At 35.5% G+C, this 23915-nt stretch overlaps 1 protein-coding gene across 1 annotated transcript; it reads right to left on the bottom strand.

The window, feature by feature from the left end:
• Positions 1–3570: 3570 nt before the first annotated feature.
• F2R (coagulation factor II thrombin receptor) lies at positions 3571–22089 on the bottom strand. The gene is made up of 2 exons (XM_074282314.1): positions 21230–22089; positions 3571–7590 (listed from the first exon to the last, which is right to left on the bottom strand). Exons 1-2 carry the CDS (start codon positions 21315–21317, stop codon positions 6398–6400), a joined length of 1281 nt encoding a protein of 426 aa, XP_074138415.1. The 5' UTR covers positions 21318–22089; the 3' UTR covers positions 3571–6397.
• Between the last annotated feature and the right edge of the window lie 1826 nt (positions 22090–23915).

Here is a 23915-nt window from a genome sequence, read left to right as displayed (position 1 = left end):
AGTACTTCCTAACCTCTTCATAACCTCTATGTGAAATGGATAGTACCTTTAAAATCAGAGGTATGTCTATTGAAATGACTTACATTATAAATACAAAAAGAAGATAAAATATTAAAAAACATTTTCTAATTGTGATGCACGATTAATTCAAGTTTCTGTATACTACGTTATAGCTTATTTCTCCTAAGTTTGCATATCTGCTGATTATTACTTGATTATTTATACTTAACTCATTTATTAACAACTTTATTGCTGCAGCATGCATTTTAATGTCATAACATTTATAAAAAAAATCCTAAAAAGTTCTAATTTCAGCTAAGAGATGTATAGATCTTCTCTGTTTCTTATTTTTGTCTCTCTGTCTCTCCCCTCTCTCTTTTTCTCCTTCTCCCTCCTGCCCTCTCTATTTCTGTCTCTGGCTCTGTTAATCTATTTGTTTTTCTTTCCCTCTCCCCCCTCTCTTTCTCTCTGTTTCTCTCTGAGTCTTTCCATTGTCTCTCTGTTTTTTTTTCTCTCTCAATTCTCCTTTCTCTTTCTTCCTTCCTTCTCTCTGTCTCTCTGTCTCTCTCTCTGTCTCTCTCTCTCCTCTCCCTCTCTCTCTGTCTCTGTCTCTCTCTGTCTCTCTGTCTCTCTGTCTCTCTGTCTCTCTCTCTCTCTCTCTCTCTCTCTCTCTCTCTCTCTCTCTCTCTCTCTCTCTCTCTCTCTATTTGACACAGAGATCAGGGAGTGATTGACCATTCTTCATATGTTGATTTGCCCTGTGGCTGAAAACACCAATGTGCAGGCACACTACATATTATGGCTGCTCTTAAAGTTACATCTACAGTTACTGATCCCAGAGCCTCTGATTTCCCAGAAATAATGGAGAACATGTCTCATAGAAGAACAGACTGAAATAGAATGCTCTTGAAATCTTTCTTCATTACCTCAACTTTCAGTTGCCTTAGTAACAGGACAAAGAAGCAATTTGAACCTTTGCTGATCACTCATCCCCCACAAACACCTGGCTGAGCAGAATTTGAATGAAAATCTTTTCATTGATACTTAAACTAGTTACGTTCCCTTAAGGTATCACCAATGATCTTGTTTTTGATTTTTAGTTTTCAATAAGCTCTACAGTGTCAGCATCCAGGTTTTTTGCTGTCAGTGGGTCCAGGACTTTTTAAAAAAAATTATCCACTAATTTACCAATTTATTTATTCATTTATTTATTCACATATTTATTTGATCTAAATTTATAATCTTAGCACTGATTACAACTCTTTATGTTTTCTCTTGATGCACATTTGCAACTCTAACTCAGTTTTAGGGAATTGCCTATGGGAACTGAAAGGACTTGTCCAGAATCACACAGTGAGTACATCTCAGAGGCAACAGTTGAAATTGCTTTCCTGACTCTAAAGATAGGTCTGAGATCCAGTATACCATGCTGCTGTTCAGTTTTAGGTCATAGTACTTTGTAGTAGGACACGACTCCCAAGCAAACTCTAAGTTTGGGCCAGAACCTTATGATGTGTGAATCATCACTTTCTGGGAAATTAACCTTTAGGGCTGATATTTTCCAAATGTACTTTCAACTACAAGGAGAAACAGTTATTTTCTTAAACCAACTTTCTTTAAATGTTATTTTTGTTTGATGTGTGAACAGATCAAACAAACACACTGATTTGTTTATGTGTATATTTCATGAACTTGGAAGTATTTTCTTCTAGCAAATAGTTTAACTTTTTAATAAAACTTATTTTATCTTGAACTTAAATAGTACTAAGTAGAATAAACATTCTACATGTGTTAGAATAGAAAAAGAAGGCTGTATTATGCAGCCATGAATCTGTAGCACATACAGTTTGCTTCATTCTCCATCTATATAAGCCATTCAACTTACTATATTTTCAGAACCGTTTTGTTTGACTGTGGGTCCTACTGAGCTTCCTTCTTTTCTTTTCTTTGCACTTAAAAGAATACTTTCAATGACTCTCCTTTCTTAATTTTTTTCCACTTTTAGTAAGAGTAATATTCTCCCAAACTGTCTCCCAAATCCTTCCAACTAACTCCACTTTAAAGAGACTTAATCTTTTTATTAAATATAGATAGATAATATTAAGTGCCCACACTGGTCTCATCTGCACCTTAAGTTCAATTAAACTATAAGGCAGTTTAATTCTAATGAGAAAACTGGGGAACCACAACTGGGCCCAAGGGGACTGAGGTATTGCAAACATTCCCTTCGCTAACTGACTGCTCTGGATCTGGACTGGTGTACCAAAAAATGCATATTATCTTTTAATGAAACACGATTCATTAATTTAATTGATACCTGCTATAACAAAATACTAAGAGGCTGATATATCTAAATATGAAGCAGTTTACAGGACTGCTGACTGGGTATATAACACTGTCTCCCACAAAGTCCATGTTTTCTGGCAAGTCAGGCCAAGAGCTTGAGCTCCTTGTTTGATTTCTTCTATGAAGTTTCCACATCTATAGCCATCTCCACTCATTGGGCCTATAATCTCTAGTTATTTCAAATTTACAAGATTACTTCCAAGCCTGGACAATTTCATTTTGAGAAAAATTTCTATTTTTTACTAGAAAAGGAAAAATGAAGAGGAAAGGAGTCCAAGGGCCCAGGTACAAGTCCCACCATGGAAAAAAATGCTCAACATGATAGCAGGGTATGAGGGAGTGCACATCCATTCTCCCCCATCTCTCATAAGGGTTTAGAGAAAGAGTAAATGGCTTGCCAAATAAGAAAGTTGAAGCAAGAGAGTGAGTTGGAAGTTGCCTTTTTTATGTCAAGTTAGATATTAGTTCCTCTGGCTTAGCAGCCAATGAAGAGCTTGCTTTCAGTGCTAATTTTTTTTTTTGTTTGTTTGTTTTTTGTTTTTGTTTTTTTCAGTGCTAAATTTTTAACCATCTAGAAGCAGACAAATAGCTGGACTAGTACAGGCCATTGACCAAATCAGCAAGGATAACTTCCAATGTGTACTCCATGATATGGATCCTTTTAGACTACAATCAAATGACCAATGAAAATGTGCATTTGAAAAAAAAAAAAAAAAACCTAGAAAAAGTTTTGGGTTTCCCCTCCTGAGGCAATTGGAGTTAAGTGACTTGCCCAGGGTCACACAACTAGGAAGCATTAAGTGTTTGAGATCAGACTTGAACTCAGGTCATCCTGACCTCAGGGCTGGTGTTCTATCCCCTGTACCATCTAGCTGCCCCAAAAAAGTTTTCTTTTAAAAACAATCACTGTATTCAGCTAAGAAATTGATATGTAAACCAAGAAAGGAAGCCTTTGTCAGTTTTTTTTTTTTTCCCCGTGGTTGTGACCTGAAACTTTGGGCTGTGTGATTAGAGATATGCCTTTCTACATTCAATAGTTATATGCTTGCAACAATGTGTGAAAATTTCTGTAAATGAGTTAAATTTTTCACTGACCTGTAATTTCAAATATGATATCTTAATTTCCCATTATTCTTCAAAAGTCAGAGGCTGCCAACACTCTCCATATTCTCGAAAATCAAGATTCTTTAAGGAAACACTTTAATATGCTCAAAGACTTTGCTCTTTGTTCATTTAATCATTTATTTCAAATGATCATTTATTTTAAAGGATCTAATTATTTATTTCACATACACAACTACTGAGATTAGCAAAAGTGAATCACTTTTTTTCTCTCAGTACATACGAAATAAATAAATATTTGTACCAACTTGAAATTTCAACATGGTTTTTTTCTGATTCTAGAGCCATTGTGTTCTTTCTTCTTCTTTTTTCTTAATAGGCCATATTCTTAGCTCTTGGGTTTCATTTTTAACACCAGTTCTTTTTAATATAATTTAATATAATTTCTAAGGATAATTCAAAAGAAGGGGGGGAAACTCACTATAAGTTTAGTTAGATTGTCATTTCTTCCAAATAGATCCCAAACACATTTTATAAGTTTATTAGTGTAAGTTAAATGAAATTCCAAACAATAAAAAAGCACACAGTGACACATTACATTCCAAACACAGATAATACACAAATACTTTTGTTAATCCAGGTCAGCTTAATATTATTTATAGAATGAATAGAACATGATGCACACAGTAAAACTTCATTAATTTGGAAGAGCATGGGGTAAAGTCACTCTAACTTGGCACTAGATAATATTGTAAGAATTTGTAAAAATACATAGTTTTGCTACTTTAAAAATGGGTCTGAGATATTACTTAACTTCATCCCTGCTTAAATGAGTTTATCAGAAAGATTTGTTCCGAACATATCAACTCCCTCAGTAGCAAGTCTTTGCTTTTACTGTGATTTATTTATATTATTTTATATTAATGGTTACTTATGAATTATTTGACATAGTTTGTTCTTTTAAAGAGGTCAAAATTCCCCTGCCAGTCTTGATGAGAGAGTTTATTTGATTATCAGGTCCTATTCCCCCTCCCCGACACAGACATAAGATAAACTTCAACTTGGTTTCCAAATTAGCAAGATCTAAACAATTGAACATATTCTGTACTTTATAATGATTATAGTGATTTTTTTTAAAAATTGTTTTTATGAAATTCTTTAAAAATCACTACCTGTTTAGGTTATCCAAATAGTTTTTTTAAAAGAAAAAACACATCAGTGTTATCAAAAGTGGAAGTTCATAAGTACCATAAAGATATAAGTGGAAAAGAAAGCATTATATACAGAATTAATATATGGAAAACACAAAGATGTACTCCAGTTTCACAGACATTAAATTCCATGAACTTTTCTTATGTAACCATTCCAAGGTTCTCAACTTATTCAGAAGGATCTGATTAAAGATAATTCTTTCAATAAAACATTCACAAGTAGATAGTGTCCAAATTAATTCAGGTTGAAGGAGCTATTTTCAAAAGTATACATCTGTGGTTTTACTCTCTTTTCATCTTAACACCATCAGAAATAACATGAATTGTCAAGATGTTTTCCAAGACTGCCTTTACATACATCTTACAAAACATATGTGAGTCAGATCTTGCTAAATACATTTCTAAATGTGATAAAGTGTTGTAGGAAAATGAAACTTATGTGATAAGCTTTGTAAAGGAGCTGTCCTTTTCATGCTCCTAGGGCATATGGTCTGCAAATGGAGATACATCATTCAGAAAGAAGTCTTCTAGTACCCTGTATTCTTGTTTACACATCTGGTCCTAATAAATCAGATGGATTACAGAGTAATAAAAGCCCTGCCTGTTGTTTCAGTGGTGATGGCTGCTGTATCTGGCATCTTATACCATGAGGGTTCCTGATCTTCCATGTCTGACAAACCTCAGAAACTTTGTTCACTACCTCCAGTTTTCTATTATAATGCTGATCTGGGGTGATTCTCAAAAACACTTAATCACTTCTTATAAATCCAGTGCAAATTTTTTTTTTGCGGAGTTCAGATGAGTGATATGGAATCCAGAGAGACTTAGAGAATTGCCTAGGGAACTGAAAAATTAAATAACTTACTCCAAAGTCATCCAGTTAGAATATATTAAAGACAGGACTTGATCTCTAGACTTGCTATTTGGTCCAAGACAGGCCCTTTATTTATTACAACAGCCTACTTCTAAGTGCAAATTTACAAATTTAAATCCATAATTGTACAAACACTTTTTAACTGCCCCATGAACACTATACATGTTTTCATCCTGGATCTGTTTGTGACTTCTTTATTCTGCTATCAGCTTTGCTTACAAACACAGTTTTTGATCTGTTGATGACAAAAAAAAATAGTTTTTAGGACTGGCAAAAAGGTAGTATTTTTATCATTTCAGTCATTTTAAGACTTCACATTTAAATTTTTTCTTAAAAATTTAAGGTCAAGATTCTGTTATTATACTTTAAACACCTATTAGTCCCATAATGATTCAAAGGTTGTCTACCATAATTTGAAAAGTTTTAATCAAAAAGACTCCCAAATTATGCTCATCCATGAAAACTTCACAAGTCTATGTCATCCCTCTAAAGTTGCTGTAATTAAAGAAATGGCTAGAAAAATCATATTTTTCCATAATATGATCACAGAGCTAGAAGGGACCTCAGCGTCATTTGGTCCAAATTAAAAAAAAAAAAGTAGGAGAAACAATTTTCAAAGTTCCTATCATATAGTATACTGCAAATGTATCAGAGTTAGCCTCTTTGTAACATTCAACTTTATGATAATGCTCACAAATGCATTCCTTCAATAACACTATCATTAATACTTATGTTATCTGTAGAAAATTGCTGTTATCAAACATCTATGCTCAATGTCTGCAGTTAAGAAGGATGCATCATTATCTTTTAGCTAGTGAGATTAATACTTTTTGACAGGTACTAAATAGAATCTCAAACCTATTAGTTGATTATTTTTAAATACAACTTTAAAATTAATCACTTGCTAAGTTAATAATTTTTTGTATATGCTGTTGCTCATGTTAGTAGAACAAGTATCCATTTTACTAGCTCTAGTCATCAATTGGCCACTGCTGTTGAAACTGCTTGGATCAGAACTTTCTGTACAGCATAAGAGACTTTGGAGATATCTCTGGCAATCAGAAGAAGCATAATAATAAATCAAGGGATCAATGCAACAACTTATGCTGCTGACACATACACAGAGAAGGTAAATAAAGTAAACTTTCTCAGTTGTACTGCTATAAATAAGTGATGAGTAATGGGTGATCAGAAAGACATTTGTGGGTCCAAAGCAAATGATGAAGATACAGAACACAGCAGCAGACAAGAGTAAAGCCCGAGTCTTTTTGCTCTGATTGGCAATAGAAGAAGAGCTAAGACACCGGATAATGGACACATAACAGACTGTAGAAATGACCAATGGTACACAAAAGAAAACTGATGAGAAAGCTAGGAAATAGTGAACAAAATACCCTTCAAGCAGATCTTGGTTTAAGACATCATGGCAGGTGGTTATATTTAGCCCAGGGATCTCTTTGGTTTGTTCTTTGATAACAAGAGGTACAATACCACCAATGGCAATAGTCCATATGGCCAGACAAATGAATGAAGCCCGCCCCAATGTGCGCCAGGAAAGAGACTCGATTGGATAGACCACAGCCAGGAAACGGTCCACACTTATGGCTGTCATCAGCATTATTGAAGCATACATGTTACAGTAGAAAGCAGCAGTGACAAAGCGACACATTCCAGACCCAAATGCCCAGTCACTTCCAGAAAAGTAGTATGCTATTTTAAAGGGCAGCACACTCGCAAACAGAATGTCTGCAGTAGCCAGATGTAGCATGTATACTACAGCGGGTTTCTTGATCTTCATTTTCACAAGGAACACAATGATTGCAATGATATTTAAAGGCAGACTTATCACAAGTACTACAGAATAAACTGAAGGAACAAAAAGGGTCAACCAGGGACCAGTGAGATATCCAGAAGCATCTTCAGACAGAGGTTTGGGTTGTTTCTTTTGAATAGGATTTGTCTTATTGATGGAGACTGATATGTTTTCAGGAATGGTTTCTTGGTCATCCTCCTCGTATGGAAATGGTTCATAATCATTAGGAATATTTCTGAATAGAAATGACCTTGGGCCCAGAGTACCATTGTTTCCCTCAGAATCTGAAAAAAAAAAAGGGGGGGGGGGAGAAAAGATAAATATTAGAAATTAGAGGAGAAGAAGAAACAAGTTCTCTTTTGTTTATTTCTGATAGCTCATTAGGAAAGTTTGGAGTTTAAATTTTGATTACTTAAGAGAAAATATGGTATAATGCAAAGAGTTCAGGATTTGTAATCTTTGCTCTGTTACTCACAACCCATGTGATCTTGTTTGGGCTCTTACCAAAGCTAAATACTATGATTCTGTGGCGATTTAAATAGTGTGCCAGTCCTTGAATCAGGAAGATTCATCCCCTTGAGTTAAAATCCAGCCTTAAACATTTACTAGCTGTGTGACCCTGGTCAAGTCATTTAACCTCAGTTTCCTCATCTGTAAAATGAGCTAGAGAAGGAAATAGCAAACTACTTCAGTATTTATTATTTTGGCCAAAATAACCACAAATGAAGTTATGAAGAGTTGTTCATAATTTAAATGAATGAATAATAACACAATAAAAATAACTTCATTTACTAGCTGTGTGACACTGGTCAAGTCATGTAACTATACCTCAGTTTCCTCATCTGTAAAATGAGCTAGAGAAGGAAATAGCAAACTACTTCAGTATTTATTATTTTGGCCAAAATAACCACAAATGAAGTTATGAAGAGTTGTTCATAATTTGAATGAATGAATAATAACACAATAAAAATAACTTCAGTATAATAATGAAATGTGATTTGGTAGTATAAGAATCAAAAGTATGCATCAGATAATGAACTACTTCTAAAAACCACACATAACAAAAGTGAGCAAAAAGTTCCTCTTCCTGAAAGTCAGATGTGAACACACCCTTAAAATTACCTCTGTGAAAGAAACAATTCAGCAGAATCTGTCCTTTTTGGGGCCCTGTGTTGCAAAGGCTAGATAATATGAAGGAAAAGGTTAACAACTAAGGCTCCCCACAGAACACTTTCTTTTAAATGGCCACTAAAGTTCTATTGACATAGATAATAATATCATATTATACTTATAAAGTTCTCTTTAAAATTGTTTCCTCCTTCCTTCAAAGGCTTTTACACATGATCTCATTAAAAATTTTCTCATCCTTAGTTTCTCATCTATAAAAATAGGTGAATGGTAATTAAGCCCAAGATCTGTGACAATATCAATATTCTATGATTCTGCTGTCCTCAAAACTACCTTGTCAAATAGGTAAAACTGATTTCATTGCCTTCAGCTTTATATTTATGACTTCTAGATCTATTAATCTAGTCCTGACTTCCAATTTCACATTTCCAACGGGCTATTGGATATTTCAAACTGGATGTCCCATAGACTTCTTAAATAAAACATGTCTGAAACTGAACTCATAATCTTCCTCTCTTCTGAAAGCTCTACCTTCTTAATTTTCCTATTATGTTTGAAGGCATCACCACTCTCCTATTCATGAAGGTTGATAACCTAGGGATAATCACTGATTTCTACTCTTGCTTACCTCCTCCTCCAATAACCAAATCTGTCGCCAGGTTCTATTGTTTCTATCGTCACAACACATACTCCCTTCTCTTGTTGGACACAGCCACTACATTGGTCCATTCACCTCATCCCTGGACTATTACAATAGCTGGGTAATTGGTCTTCCTGTTACGCTCTAGTCCATCTTCCACTAAGATCTCAGATTGCTATTCCTAAAGCACAGAATTCATCATGTTAACCCCTTATTCCATCAACTCCAGCAGCTTTCTTTACCCATAATATCAAATAAACAATCCTCTGGCATTCAAATCCCTTGATAACCTGCCTTTCTAACTTTCTTTATACCTTAATTCTAACTTTTCTTTATACCTTATACCTTTATATCTTTACACCGTTATGCCCTTATCCATTCTTCAGTCCAATAAAACTGGTCTCTTTGCTGTTTCTTATGTCACATAAGACACTTTCCCTCTTCTTAGAGGAATTATCCCCTTCTTCTTCTCTATTTTCTGCACTCCCAGGTTTCTTTCAAGGCTCAGCTAAAAATATCACCTTCTAAATGAAGTCTTTTTTGATACCTCTTAATATCTATGTCTTCCCTCTCTCGATTAACCACAATTCATCCTGTACATATTTTGTTTGTACAAAGTTGATTGCATATTGTCTCCTCCATTAGACTGTGAGCTTCTTGAGAGCAGGGACTGTCTTTTACCCTTATTTGTATGCACAGCGTTTAGCACATTACCTAGCATATAGCAGAAGCTTAATAAAACACTCAATGACTGACAAATAATTTTTGAGGTGAAAAAACCAACACAGGAAGGCTATTATCTCCCTAAAATTTTACATCTAGTTATGAAGAATCATAGGTACAAGTCAGATATCCCAAATGCCAGCCCAACATTCTTTCCATTACCTAAGTAAATCCTTTATTTTGCTTTATTTGTGTATTTTGAAAATATGAGATGACCCTCTTACTGAACTAAGGGGTGAGTTCAAAACCACATCCCCTGTAATATGCCTACCACAGTCTCCTCCAGGATCACCCCAAAGGCATCCTCAGTCTCCTTTCTCAGCAGTCCTTCTAGCTGTCATATGTGGCTACAGGATCATAGAATGGTATGGATCTTAGATGTCATGTATGCCAGAGATACTTATCTCTTTTGGTGCCATGGACCCCTTTGGAAGTTTCATGAAGCCTACAGGATGTTGCCTATATTCCTAACTGAAAGAAATAAAACATTTCAGCTGGAGATTAGTAAAAATGAAGATGTAATTTTTTCTCATCCAAGGTCAGATAGCCCTTGAAATTAATCTATATATTCTTTCCATTTACTCCAATTAAGATTTACTCTTGATTAAGTACAACCCTTTTCCTTTACAGACAGGAAGACCGAGAATATGAGAAGGAAGGCAAATTTTCCAGGGCCATGTAACTATTATTCCCAACACTGCATTCCCCTATTGAGTGGAAATGCTGGGATTTAAGCTGTTTTTCTGATTCCAAAACACTTAACTACAGGATTACTATGCAAATCAGCATAGAACAGATTCTTATAAGAGCATTCCAACTGCCTTAGGAAAGTAAACGATAAATATAAACCATATTATATAACTACCATTCCTCAATGATTTGTTTTGTATACTTGACACAGGCAGGAGCTGGAGTTAAGATCAACATATTATTTCAGGTTCACTGAGGGTAAATAAATCTTTTACTGCACAATTCCTTCATGCTACAAGGGGCATCCAGGTGGTCCAGTGGCTAGAACGCCATGCCTGGAATTGGGAAAACCCAAATTCAAATCTAGTCTCCATATTTACTAGTTGTATCACTTTGAGTAAGTCACTTCATCTTGTTTGCCTCAGTTTCCTCATCTGTAAAATAAACAGGAGAAGGAAATGGCAAACTACTCAGTATATTTGCCAAGAAAACCCCAAATGGGTTTATGAAGGATCAGACACAATTGAAAAATGATTAAACAACAAACTCCTTCATGCTATAGCGAAATACCCATTTAAAATGAGAGATTTTAAGATTTTTCATCTTGCTGGGTCATGAAGTGGTCACATTATTTCTAATGTTGATATTATTCAGATGAGTCCTCCAAAGTCCTTTAATATAGTTCTGCAATTAGGGAGGCAAATCTTTAACAGTCTGACAATCCTTGAAAAATACACAATGACAGATGGAAACAGTAGAGGAAAAAAACCAGATGATTAACTACTTATCCTTTAAAATCAGTCTTTCTTATAAGAAATCTCTAGAAGAGATTCTGTCAGAGTTTTTTTGTGATTGTTATTTTTGTTTTTCTCCCAAAATAGTCTCATGATTTGGGAATATTCTATAAGTTTCAAAATACAGAGGCAGGAGATCCAATGCTGTGTTTGAGGAAGAGCCAGGAGACCATTTAGGCTAGACTGTACATTGGATAAAAAGCAATAATATGAAATAAGTCTGAAACGGTACACTGCAGCCTAAAGAGTTTTAAAGGTCAAATAAAAATTTGTATTTGATCCTAAAGGCAAGAGAAAGCCAGTGGAACTTGGCGTCAGCTCTCTATTTTAGAACTCTGGCAGCTATGTACGGTCTGAATTGAAACAGAGAAAGGTTTGAAGAAGGGAGAGCAATTCAGAGGCTATCATCTCCTGATGATGAGAACCTGAGCAATGGCTTGTGGGAGAGTAGATAGATATAGATAGATAGAATAGACAAGAATTGGCAACTGAAGATCGGCAGTGAAAGGAGAGGGATATGGAATGGCTTTGAGGTTGTAAACCTGGGTAACTGGAAAGATGATGGTGTTCTCAACAGAAATGAAGAAGTTTGAATAAAACTATTTGTGGAGAGATAATAAGTTCTGGCTTGGACATGTTAAATTTGTGATGCTTATTTCACTTCCACTTGGAGCTCAGGAGAAACTACCAGGTTGTTTACATAGATCTAGGAGTCATCTATACAGAGACAATATAATAGGCAAGATGCAACTCTTATTGACTAGGCTAAGAAGGTTAAATTTGATTAGATTATATTTATTTTATTTTATTTATTTAACTTATATTTATAAATTTAAATAAATACATTTAATTTATTTTATCCTTAGTCTAAGTAACTGTTCAGAAGTGAGTGGGATTAGTCTGTAATAAGTTTATCTGGGTGGAAAGAAAACTGTCCTTCTAATTTGTTACATTATTGGGGATGATATAAGAGATATGACATTACTTATCTTTCATCTTTTACCTATTTTCATACATTAATTCAATATTTCACACATTATCAGGTAAAGTTATATCTTCACTTAATGCCCCTGATATCTATTTTATAGTCACCATGCTGCCCAAATCAGAGACCCAACCCTATAGGATTTAATCTTTTTATTACTGTACTTTCTCCTTGGGACCCCACTCTCCTGACTGGTGATTGCCCCAAGCATCCATTATATCTAGATCTGAGCTCCAGCTACACATTACATTTCCTGTATATCTCCTTGACAACCACCATGCCCCTTTCACTATTCTCTTTCATTTCTCTCCTTTATAATTCTGACACCTGAATTAAATCAACCCTGTCACTGCTCCTGGGAAGAAGCCTATGGCTCTGCTCTTCAACCCTGTAACTTTGCAAACCACATCTTAACCACTATTCCCTTAAATGTTTTATTCCCCTTCTTTATTAGATTGTAAGCTCTTTGAGGGCAGGAACTATCTTTATTTTTTGTACTTTCATCCCCAGTGTTTAGCAAAGTGCATGGCACAAAATAAATACTCAATAAATACTTTTTCATTCATTCATTCAAATTGAATATTTCTCTTTTAATTTTTCTTAATAATTTTTCAGGAAGCTAAGAGGTTTACCTTACTGTCAGAGAAAGTCAGAAAGTATTTATTAATTTGATTTTATTGATACATTGATTTATTAAATGTTTATTAAACATGCCCCCATAAGCTGAAAAGTGTGAGTTAACTTTCAGTTTCTTAGGAATAAAATTAAAATTAAACTTCCATGCCTTAAAAAAATTATTCACTCCATTTTGTCTTATACCTTATCTATTTCCTTTTTACTCTGGTCACATTTATAGTTCATGAGGATTAGTATCACATTCTGTCAGCCAAAGGTCTAAGGTTACTTAGGCGTATTGTGAGTCTCTGTGTTGAAAGAGAAGGATGAATAAAAACTGAAGCTTACATTCCATGATGACATAATAAAATAAAAATGTCTGACTTGAGTGGACACGAAAGTGTAAGACACAAGACATATAATTTGTCTTCTCATAGGGCCTGAGAGCCTGACCAGCTTTTGAAAGACAAAAAATGTGAGACCATGCACCCATATACTATGTATTCATATATAATAATCAGTACACTGTTTAAGAACAAAACAATTTCAAAACTGCAAAATAATCATAATTAAGCCTCCTACAAACCACCAACAAATCCAGGAAAGAAAAGGTGCTGTCATAAAATGTTATTCTATATTTATTATTCTGTCATTAGCATGCACAAACATTTTATTTTCAATAATATATTTTGCAAAAATTTATTCTTAAAAACATCTTCCTTGGGCCAAGTTTCAATGAAATTGGAATATGTACAGCACAAACATAATACCATTAAAACAATTTGTCATTACACTAAGTCATTCTCCAGTTTCCAGGAAGAATTCAAAATCCTTTGATTAAATACTTGCCTAAGGTGTTGCCTTCCCTTATAGCCAAGGCCTATAAAGATCAGCAGCCATATTTCTGTACAAGCTTATACAAGACTCCACAAACCATCCAAGACCTTTAGGTCAAAATTAAATCACACTACAGTATGTTGTTCTTTATATATTCCTAATAAAAGGACTGTTCTAAGTCAAGTAGAAATAGTCTGTTGAGTTGCTTAAAGTTTTATCAACTACTATTTTTTGTCAGGCTATTACTTAAAAATAAAATTCTAGATCCCAAAATAAGTTTTTAAAATTCTGCAGAGGTACCTTTGAAAGGCAATATACGTATACTGAATCAAGGTATTGCTTGATATCTTCTGTGAGAGATTATGAAATCTGTTCCTCTAGGATTTGTTTTTGTTGTTTTTTTAATAGTGGGAAAGGCAACAATTTTTCTAATATAGATAGTATCTTGCCTACAAGCAGAAAGGTGAGCAGGACAATCTTTTAAGGTCCCATTTTAAAATTTGTGATTCATTGGCTTCCCATGATGCATTATTCTCAATACTGATACAATATGATTCTCTTTGGAATTATTCTCTAGGGACAAATATCCAAGCAGAAACTTCAGTTTCTAGTCACTTTTTCAATGAAGTTAATTTTTGCTTCACATTTTTTCTATGGTTAAAACTTTTACCCAACTTTAGTAAAGGAAGAAAAAAGATGAAGAAATAAAAGATGATATCATTGCTATATCTATCAGAGATCAAAGAAAGAAAGAAAAGACACAGATGCACAAAAATATTTATAGCAGTTTTTTTTTTTGGTCCAAAAAATGACCAAAAATGGTACAAAATAAGGAAATGTTCAGGTCCTACTGGGAAGTGGCTAAACAAATTGTGATACATGAATGTAATTGAATATTATTGCAACATAAGAAATGGCAAAATGGACAGTTGTAGAGGAAACTAGCATTCCATGGACTCATAATGAGTAAAGTGAGTAGAACTAGAAAATTGATATAATCAGAACATTATAGAGAAAAAATAACTTTGAGAGATTTTAGAATTCTAAGCAACACAATGATAAACAAGAAGTTCAGAAGACTAAAACTAAAACACATCACTCACCTCCCTCCTGAGTGCTATATGCTGTAAGTAAAAAGAAATGTTCCAAATTACCAATAATTAGGGAAATCCAAATTAAATCAATTAAATATATCACACATAGGTGAAATAAGGCTGACAAAGTTGACCAAAAAAAAAAAAGGAGTGTCAAATGAAAATGAGTGGCTGTGGGAAAATAGGCTTAATACTAGTGGAGCTTAGTATTAAAGTTAGTGGAGCTGTGAATGGGTATAGTTATTATGGATAGCAATTTGAAACTATGTCTAAAAAGTTAGTAAACTCTATTTACCCTTTGATCCAGTAATATTTTACTAAGCCTATATCCCCAAAAATGTCAAAGAAAGAATAAAATGACCAATATATTTTTTTTAAAAAAAGAGTTTTTATAGTAACACTTATTATAGCAACAAAGAAAAACTAAAAGATGGTGCCCATCCATTGGGGAATGGTTGAACAGATAATGATATATGAATATACTGGAATATTTATTGTGCCATAAGAAATGATAAAATGGATAATTCCAATGAAACTTCAGAAGACTTGTAAGAACTAATGGAGAGTAAATTGACCAAAACTAGAAAAATTCCCAAGAGAATTCATGCAACATCAAACAACTGGGAAAATCTTGAAAACTCTGATCTATGCAATGATCAACTGCAATTCTAGTGGATAAATAATGAAATATGTTACCTATAGCCTGAAAGAGAGGTGATAGATTCAGGGTGTAGAATGAGACAAATTTTTTTGAATATGGTAAATTAATTTGTTTTTGCCTGACTATACATATTTTTAAGGGTTTTGGATTTATTTTTTAAATGGAAGTTGAAAAGGAAAGAAAAATATTGATTATAAGAACTAAAATCTAATTTGAAATATTTTAAAACAGTCTTTAAATACAAAATATACATTCTTCTTACAACTAATATATTCTTCCATTCTATATCCCTTCTTACCTATGATGGTCATTTTTCATTTGTCATAGAATCTGATATGAGAAAATATTTTATATAATTGTACCTTATCCTTGTCAGAAATTATATTAGACATATTTCAAATGTTATTTATAAGTTATTACCATAATTCCTATAGTCTGAACTATATTTTTTTAAATACAAAAAGAATTTGCACTCACATTTTAAAAGTGGTCTTCTTGAGATGATTTCTAGATATTCAGGAAGTGATACTGAATGAATTTCAGAAATGGCAAGACTCCCACTAAAGGGTCCTATTCCATTTCCTCATCATGTTAAGGAGATCATTCTAGGGTTCCATAGAACACAAACCTTGTCAGGTCCTACCAAATTGTAAAGGCTTCAAATACAGGTCCATTTTTATTGTTCAAGGACTAATTGAAATGCCTTTGAAGAAGACTGGTCAACACTTGATTTTTTTTTTTTTTCTTAAACTTCATTAACTAATACATCAACTTTTTTTTTTTGAAAATGGAGACTTTCTTTCAATAGAAATTATACTATTAGTCTCTGTTGCTTGAGAAAATATATATTGACAAAGAAGTTACTATGAATTCAGTAATTTTTTAAAGTATCCTCCTCCGTTTTCTAGCATTTTCAATGTGTCTTTCCCCATTAGAATGCAAGCTTCCTGATAAGAACTGTTTTTTACTATTTGTTTCCCCAACACTTAGCATACTGTCTGACACACAGTAAACACTCAACAAATATTTGTTGACTTGACTCTTAGAGGAATTAAGATTTCATTAATTATAATCTATTTTTGAAAAAGTTATACACATCTATGAGTGGACATATGTAGTTTCACAGAATCCTTGTAATGGCTGTCCATGGTTTGGAAGCCATTGTACTAAGAAAAAGGATGACTACAACCTGCACTTCACTAACAAAATCATGGCTCCTTTGATTATTCAAGTAAAAGACAAGGCAAATGGGGGGAAGGGAGGAATATCTTAGGACAGAGGAAGATTTTGATATTCCTAGGAAAACTGCATCACTTAGATAAGTGTATGTTTTGCTATCTTTGTCCATTAATGAAAATAGTTTAGTAAGAAAGAGGGGAAAAAAAGGCAAAATAAAAATGGAAGGAACAAATAGAAAATGCTAACTTTGTAGTATTGTTAACAGATCAATACTAACTGAGCACAGGCAAAGAGTCCTACGCATTTTCATATCTGACAGATTTCTAAAATTTTAAACTTACTGGGGTCCATTGCATAGAGGGGTGATTAAGGGGATGGAAACAACTCTCTTATCTATAAAAATGCACTTCTCTTGGCTCTGCTTCTTCATCAAGATTTAGGAATTCAGGCAAGAATTTACCTACTTTTCATCAGCAGAGAGGTAAAAGATTACCTTTCTGTGTTTATTCTCTATTGCTCCTCTTCATGTACTCTACAATACAGTCAAAATGGCTTCTTGCTGTTCCTTGTACATAATTCATCCTTTTGCACAGACTGACCCCTATAACTAATAGTCACTCTCTTCTCACCTCAGCCTTTTAGAATTGTTTTTGTTGTTCAGTCATGTCCAACTCTTGGTGATTTCATGAACTATGCAGAGCATATTAATGCTGTCCATGGGATTTTCTTGGTAAAGATACTGGAGAACTTTGTAATTTCTTTCTACAGCTCATTTTACAGATGAGGAAACAGGCAAACAAAGTTAAGTGCTTGCCCAGGGTCATACAGCTTGTAAGTTTCTGAGGCCAGATTTGAATTCAGGAAAAACAGTCTTTCTAACTCCATGCCTAGAACTCTATCTTTTATGCTATATGTAGTCACAGTAATTTAATTCATAAACATTTATTAAATATCATCTATCTCCAGGATTTTCTGCTAAGTTGTAGGAGAGATTAAAAAAATAAGATCACAAGCATAGGGAAACAATAAATGCAAAAATAGATATAATAGATATGGAATATTATACATTCGAGAGAACTACAAACAGGGCTTTCTATAAGAACTTAAGAGGAGAAGAGCATCTCAAAAAGTATGGGGAGCTATGGAAGATCCTACGGTTCCCTGCTATTAGGGAAGATTTCATTGATAAGCTGGCATGTCAGGTAGGTGAAAGGTGAGTTAAATTTTAACAGTTGGATGGTGAGGCCTTTTGAAATGTAGGAAATAGAAAACAATATCTTTATAGAATAATGTAAGATAAAGGGAATAGAATGAGATGAGGCTAGAAAGGTAAATTAATTCAGATAATGAAGGTCACTGAATGCCATATAGAGAAACTTAAGATTTCATTTATTAGGCAAAAGGAATAGGTACTTCATAAATATTTATTAGTTGATTTTCAGTAGTCCCAAACAATTAGCATTTTCTTGATCAGAATTCTGTTGTAAAAAGTAAGATTTGTAATCAAACTATCAACCCAAAACTTTAGAATTTGAAGATCAGATGTCAAATATTATCTTGGGTAGCTAGGTGGTACAATGGCTAGAATGCCAGGCCTGTAGTCAGGAGGACGAATTTTCCGCAGTTCAAATCTGACCTCAGATACTTTCTAGTTGTATTATCCTGAGCAAATCACTTCACCCTCTTTGCCTCAGTTTTCTCATCTAAATGAGTTGGAAAAGGCAATGGCAAATCAATCTTTGTCAAGAAAATCCCAAATGGGGTCACAAAGAGGCAAACATGACTGAAAAACAACTAAATATCATCTACCTCAGCTTTTCATCCAATTTTATGAATTTCCTTTCTTCCCCCAACAACATAACTGACTGAAGTTACACATACAAATTTGACATTTCCACTTAAGGAGACTCTATCCTCAGGGTCATGAACTACAACTCTAATTGTTACCTTGCATTGGGTAAGAAAATGCCTCCTTATAAATTATAGGAAATAGTTTTTGTTCTAGTTTCTGGAAGCTAGTAAAATGTACTCAATTCTTTTTCTGTGTCTTAACATTTTAATTCAGCAATCATCTTGACACCCCTATGAATTCTCTCTCTTTTGAGACAAATATCATTCTACTATTTGTCATCTGCCATGTTCTTCAATCAAAGGTTGCATTAATATTTGGGGTCACATTTTTGGTTAATATTAAGCTTTTATTAAGGTAATTCCCTACCCCCTTCACTTGAATTTCTGTTGACCAGTTGTCCACTATCCCATGATTATGAAATTGATGTTTTTAACTTGAATGCCAGGCTTTGCATGAATTCCTACTAAGCTTCATTTTATTCTTTTCAGACCTTCTAGCCTATCAAAAATTGTTCACTCAAAATATTAGCACTCTATCTCTTATAAACTCTATTTCGTTGGCAAAATTCAGTAACATGCCTTCTATGTTTTCACTCAAGTCACCAGTTAAAGTTGGCAAGCTAAGACAAAATCCAGTGGTCAGCCACTCACAGCCTAACAAGTTAATGTTCCATTAATAAACATTCTTTCAGCATGGGAGTTTCACTGGCTATAAGTTTATTTACTCATTTTACCATCCAATCTATATTTCCTCATTTTCCTCATGAGGATGTCAAATGACTTGCTGAAATCAAAATATAGTATTCAGTGGTATTGTCCTGTTCAACACAGTTTGGCAATCCTATCAAAAAGGGGAAATTAGTTTGATATGATTTGGTCTTAGTGAATCCATGCTGATTTCTATAATCTTCATTTTCTTTCTTAGAATTTGCAGTTTGTTTAATATACCTAATCTATAAATGTTAGAATAGTCTGGGGATTGCCATCTATCACAATTATTAAAAAAAAATTAGGACACAACTTTTGGTATCGCTTAGCCAATTCTGTTCAATTGTTCTGTTCAATAGGTCCTTCATGATTGTCTATAGCCATGTTGTGATTCTTAATAATGAATGCAGTCAGGTGATAGGGAGCTTACAAGACCAGGTGGGTGACTGGCACACATAAACAACCTTTAATATGCTAAACACTAAACACAAAATTACTTTATACTGTTTTATGGCAGTGTGGTTTGTGTGGGGGGGAGGATTTTTTAAAAAAAAGTCTTAAGTGTGAAAATATTAGGCCCCTGAATGATAAAATTAACTTTACTATAAATTTCTCTTCAAACAAATCACATAAAGGAAAAACTTCCTCTGTTATATTTTGACTTGATTGTGAATAATTTCAGAGTACACCCATTCTTATTGTCTTTTGATCCTGTAAGTATTTTCTCTGAATGAAAAAAAAAAAGTATAGTAATTTTATTTCATAGTTTCAATCTAAAGAACTTAAAATATTGTGTAATTACATTCCTAGGGGCAATCTCTAAAGCCAAAAAACATTTATAAAAGTAAAACGGTTAAGAATTGGCTCAACTGCCCCACCTGGCAAAGTAGCCAACTGCCTGAAAACAATTTGTGGATGAGAGAACTATTCTTAGGTAAAGCAAATGAAGGAAGTAAAACAACTGCCTATAGGAAACTAAAGAATGGTGAAGAAATTCTGAGAGGGGAGTATGAGAGAAACCAATTTTGCAGAATAAATATTATCGCCTGTTTAGGGGAAGCCATTTCTAACGATTAGAATAGAAACAAACACTCTGTTTGACATTCCTTTCGAGCAATGACTGTCTCATTTTTGTCTTGATATATAGAGTCTATCGCATAGTACAGTGACCAATGCCAGTTTTTTGGTGGATCAAAGAACAAATTCTAACCTAATTGTGTTTAAGACAAGGAGTTTTCTTTGTCTTTACCTCATCTGTAAACGGAAAGCCGTTAAACAACAACAAAACTCGTCAGGAGCCGTAATTCAGACTAATGAGCTCATTTGGTAGGCTGCACGTCTTAGATGATGAGTGCTGGATTTGGGAGTCAGAAAGAACAAAATTCAAATTCCACCTAGGTCACACTTAGCTGTGTGAACATGGGCAAATCATTTAACTCCTCTGAGCCTCAGTTTCCTTAACTGTAAAATAACTGTTCCCTGGCGTTATGAAACTGAGATGCATCATCATACATACATACATGCATCATATATATACAAAGAGATTTGGAAACCTTAAAGCTTAAATATCAGAATTGTAAAGCAATTTGCTACACTTTCCTTAAGTGTAATTTGGGGACTAAAGGCAAAACGCCAAAGCAATGTACAAGGGAGAGGTGCCATCTTAACCCACCGCAGGACACGGGGATCTGTGCCCCAAATTCCACCCTAGCTCCAGTCCCATCTGTTTCTCTCCCGAACACAAAGGACACCTGCTCATTCCTCGCCCCCGGCCCGATTCGCAGGGCAAGCTCACCAAATTTCGGAGCAGAGGCAGAGTTCTCCCTGAAACTTTTTGGGCGAAGGGCGGGGTGCAGGGCACTTGAGCAGGCACAGCGCGAGACCAGTCTTGCCCCTTTATTAAAGCCCAGGTGTGAACTGCCCTCCTCCACCCTGGGTCCCTCCTACCCCTTTGACTGTCCATTCATCCCCACTGAAGTCCGAGATGCAAGAGAGAGGACTAGGCTAGTGGCTCTTACCTAGAGGATGCGCCGGGGTTCTGGCGCACAACAGGGAGTGAAATAAGCTGAATCCCAAGCAGGCGAGCAGGAGGAGACGCAGCTCCATTGTCCACAGCGGAACCCCCCTCTCCTGCCCCGCTCTCCCTCTCTGCCGCCGCCGCTGCTTTGTCCGCTAGTGGTGAGACCCCCTTTCTTTGTGGTAGCTCAGGAAGGAGAGGAGGGGGAGGAGGACTCGATGATCCGCTTTGGGTCGGTCGCAGAAGGAAGATTGGGAGAGGGCAGGCGCTCTGGGGTCTTCTTAGTCTAGCAAACCCCTCGGGCCTGCTTTGTGTCAGCTCCCGCTTTCCCTTTGGTGCTCTGACAGGATGTTGGTCTGTGGCTCAGACTCGAGGGTCTGTGTCTAGGACGCACCCCTTACCCCCACGCAGCTTGGGCGGACCCTGGAGAAAGGGTGATCGAGTAGCGCTGCTCTCCAGCCTCAGCGGTGCTGCGTGGATCGGTGGTGGTGGTGGGACCACGCGGGGAGTCGTCTGGCTTTCATAGTCCCGGGAGACCCCAGGCTGCTGCACACTCCTCCGTTATTTTCATTTCCTTCCTCCACTGCCCACTGGCTCCCCCTGGGCGCTTTCTACAGGCTCTCATGCGAAAGGAAGAAAGAGGCGCTTGTACGTCCTTGCTGCCCCTCTCTGTTCCCCTTTCCCGCCCCCCATTTGCTGCTGCTGCTGGTGGTGGTCGGAGCCCCGCGGTTGGAAGGTCAGATCTCCTATCGGCCCTCCTCCTTCCTGCCCCTAGGAGGCCCTCTGCCCCAGACTCCAGGACTGAGCCAGTTGCAGTTGTCAGGAAAAACCCACAGGACCTTTCTGTCCCGCCCTCTGCTTGGAACTTTGTTTCCAGGGGCCCAGCTTCTATGTACCTAGTGATCCTGAGGCTCTGCTTGGTAAGGCAATGAAGTAAAAAACAAAAAAAAAATTTAAAACGTACTTCTGGAGACGAGGTCCATGTCATCCACCCATGATCCTTAGTGACAAATTGTGGGGCAAAAGAAGCAAGACTCAGTTGGTAAAGTTTTAATTTTTTTAAGCCAAGAAGATAAGGCAGAAAAGCAATATACTTTAGAGTAAGGAAAAAGTTTGGATTAAAAGGAGCCCTTTGTAAATAGTTTAGGCAGATAGTGAAATTGCCCATTTTACTTAATAGGAAACATGTTGACCATTTCATGAAGTTGGGTAAATCATGTGCTAAGGGATTTTCTTGCTTATTTACAAGGGCAGTGCTTTTTGCTCCAAGAGACAACCAAACAGCAGGCTCTAACCATCATGTTTTCCTTCTCCTCCTTTTTCTATCTTCAAGAGATCACAAAATGTGAAACCCGGAAGAGCATTTCCAGATCTTCTAGTCCAGCTGACTCACTTTACAGATAAGAAAAATGAGACACCAGAGTGAATTGCTCAAATTGCATAGCTACCAAGTGGCAAGAGTGGAGCTTTAACCCTTTTAACCCCTTTCTGATGTAAAGATCAGTGCTCCTGCAGTGATACTATTACCTCATCTCTGATTTTATATACTTTGTAGCTGATGAATCTCTGAGGAAAGGTGCTGGGATTTAAAACTGAATAAGAAGAAGCCCAGAAGAAAGTAAGACATTTTTTAGCTGAGACTTGAGCCCAGGAAAGCTAGGAGTTGCAGATGAAGAGGAAGAGAATTCCAGGCATGAGATACACCCAGGGAAATGTCTTAGAACTGAAAACTGAGGAACAGAAAGGAGTCTATGCAGTGTGTTGGGGAAATGGGAAGAAAGTATGACTGGAAGGTCATATAGCACATTTCATTGTTGAGTTCAGTCATTTTTCTGTGGTGTGGGACTCTTCACAGTAGATAATTAATGTTGATTTCAGCTTTCTCACCGATATATTTTTATTAATGCACTTCAGATTATGAAAATCCAAGGAATTTATTATTCTCTCTATTTTAATGGAACTTAAATTAAAAATGACTCACATGTAACAAACTCTCTAAAGTCTATAAAGTGCTTCTTTATAATAATCTTCCTAAAACTTCCAATTCCTCTTTTGAGTAGCTAATTCTTAGTAAGTTTTTCCTAACATTGGAACCTAAATCTGACTCATTGCAATTTCTACCCATTAGTTCTAATTTTTGATTCTGGGGTTAAAGCAATATATATATATATAAACCTTTTGAAAACAATAGTCCTTTGAATATACCTATTCCATATTCCCCAAAGTTTTCTCTTCTCAAACTTCAATGCCTTCTTCTTTTCCAGTCCCTATCCTTTGTTTCATAAGCATGCTCAGAGAGCTTCTATTCTGGTACAATTTGGGAAGGATGGTACAGAGTTTTACAGAACAAAAAAGTCCCTTGGAAAACCCTGCTTTTATCCTTGTTGTCCCCTCACATTATCATTTTCTTGTTCACCATCCATTTCTAAAAGTGGTAAACTTGCCATCTCCTTTCTGAACACTTATCCTGGAAAACTGGTTTCTGGCCATCACTCAAATGATACTATTCTTTCTAAGATCCCAAATGATGCCCTAATTGCCGATAACAATGGTATTTTTTTCTTCAGTTTTCATCTTTCTTGACAAGGTTGATTAACTCCTTATTGATTTTTTTCCTTGCATAGCATTCTATGGCATTATTTTTAAGTAATTACTCTTTGGATTCTTCCCAGACAGTTCTCTTAACA

Source organism: Sminthopsis crassicaudata, chromosome 1 (genome assembly GCF_048593235.1).
Source record: "Sminthopsis crassicaudata isolate SCR6 chromosome 1, ASM4859323v1, whole genome shotgun sequence".
Taxonomy (NCBI): domain Eukaryota; kingdom Metazoa; phylum Chordata; class Mammalia; order Dasyuromorphia; family Dasyuridae; genus Sminthopsis; species Sminthopsis crassicaudata.
This window is presented reverse-complemented; position numbering and strand designations above follow the sequence as displayed.

Bases quoted from the DNA above. Each gene is read 5' to 3' on its own strand.
- F2R (XM_074282314.1), bottom strand. From the start codon at position 21,317: ATGGAGCTGCGTCTCCTCCTGCTCGCCTGCTTGGGATTCAGCTTATTT. The intron at 7,591-21,229 runs GTAAGAGCCACT...TTTTTTTTTCAG, and splicing joins AACCCCGGCGCATCCTCTAG to ATTCTGAGGGAAACAATGGT.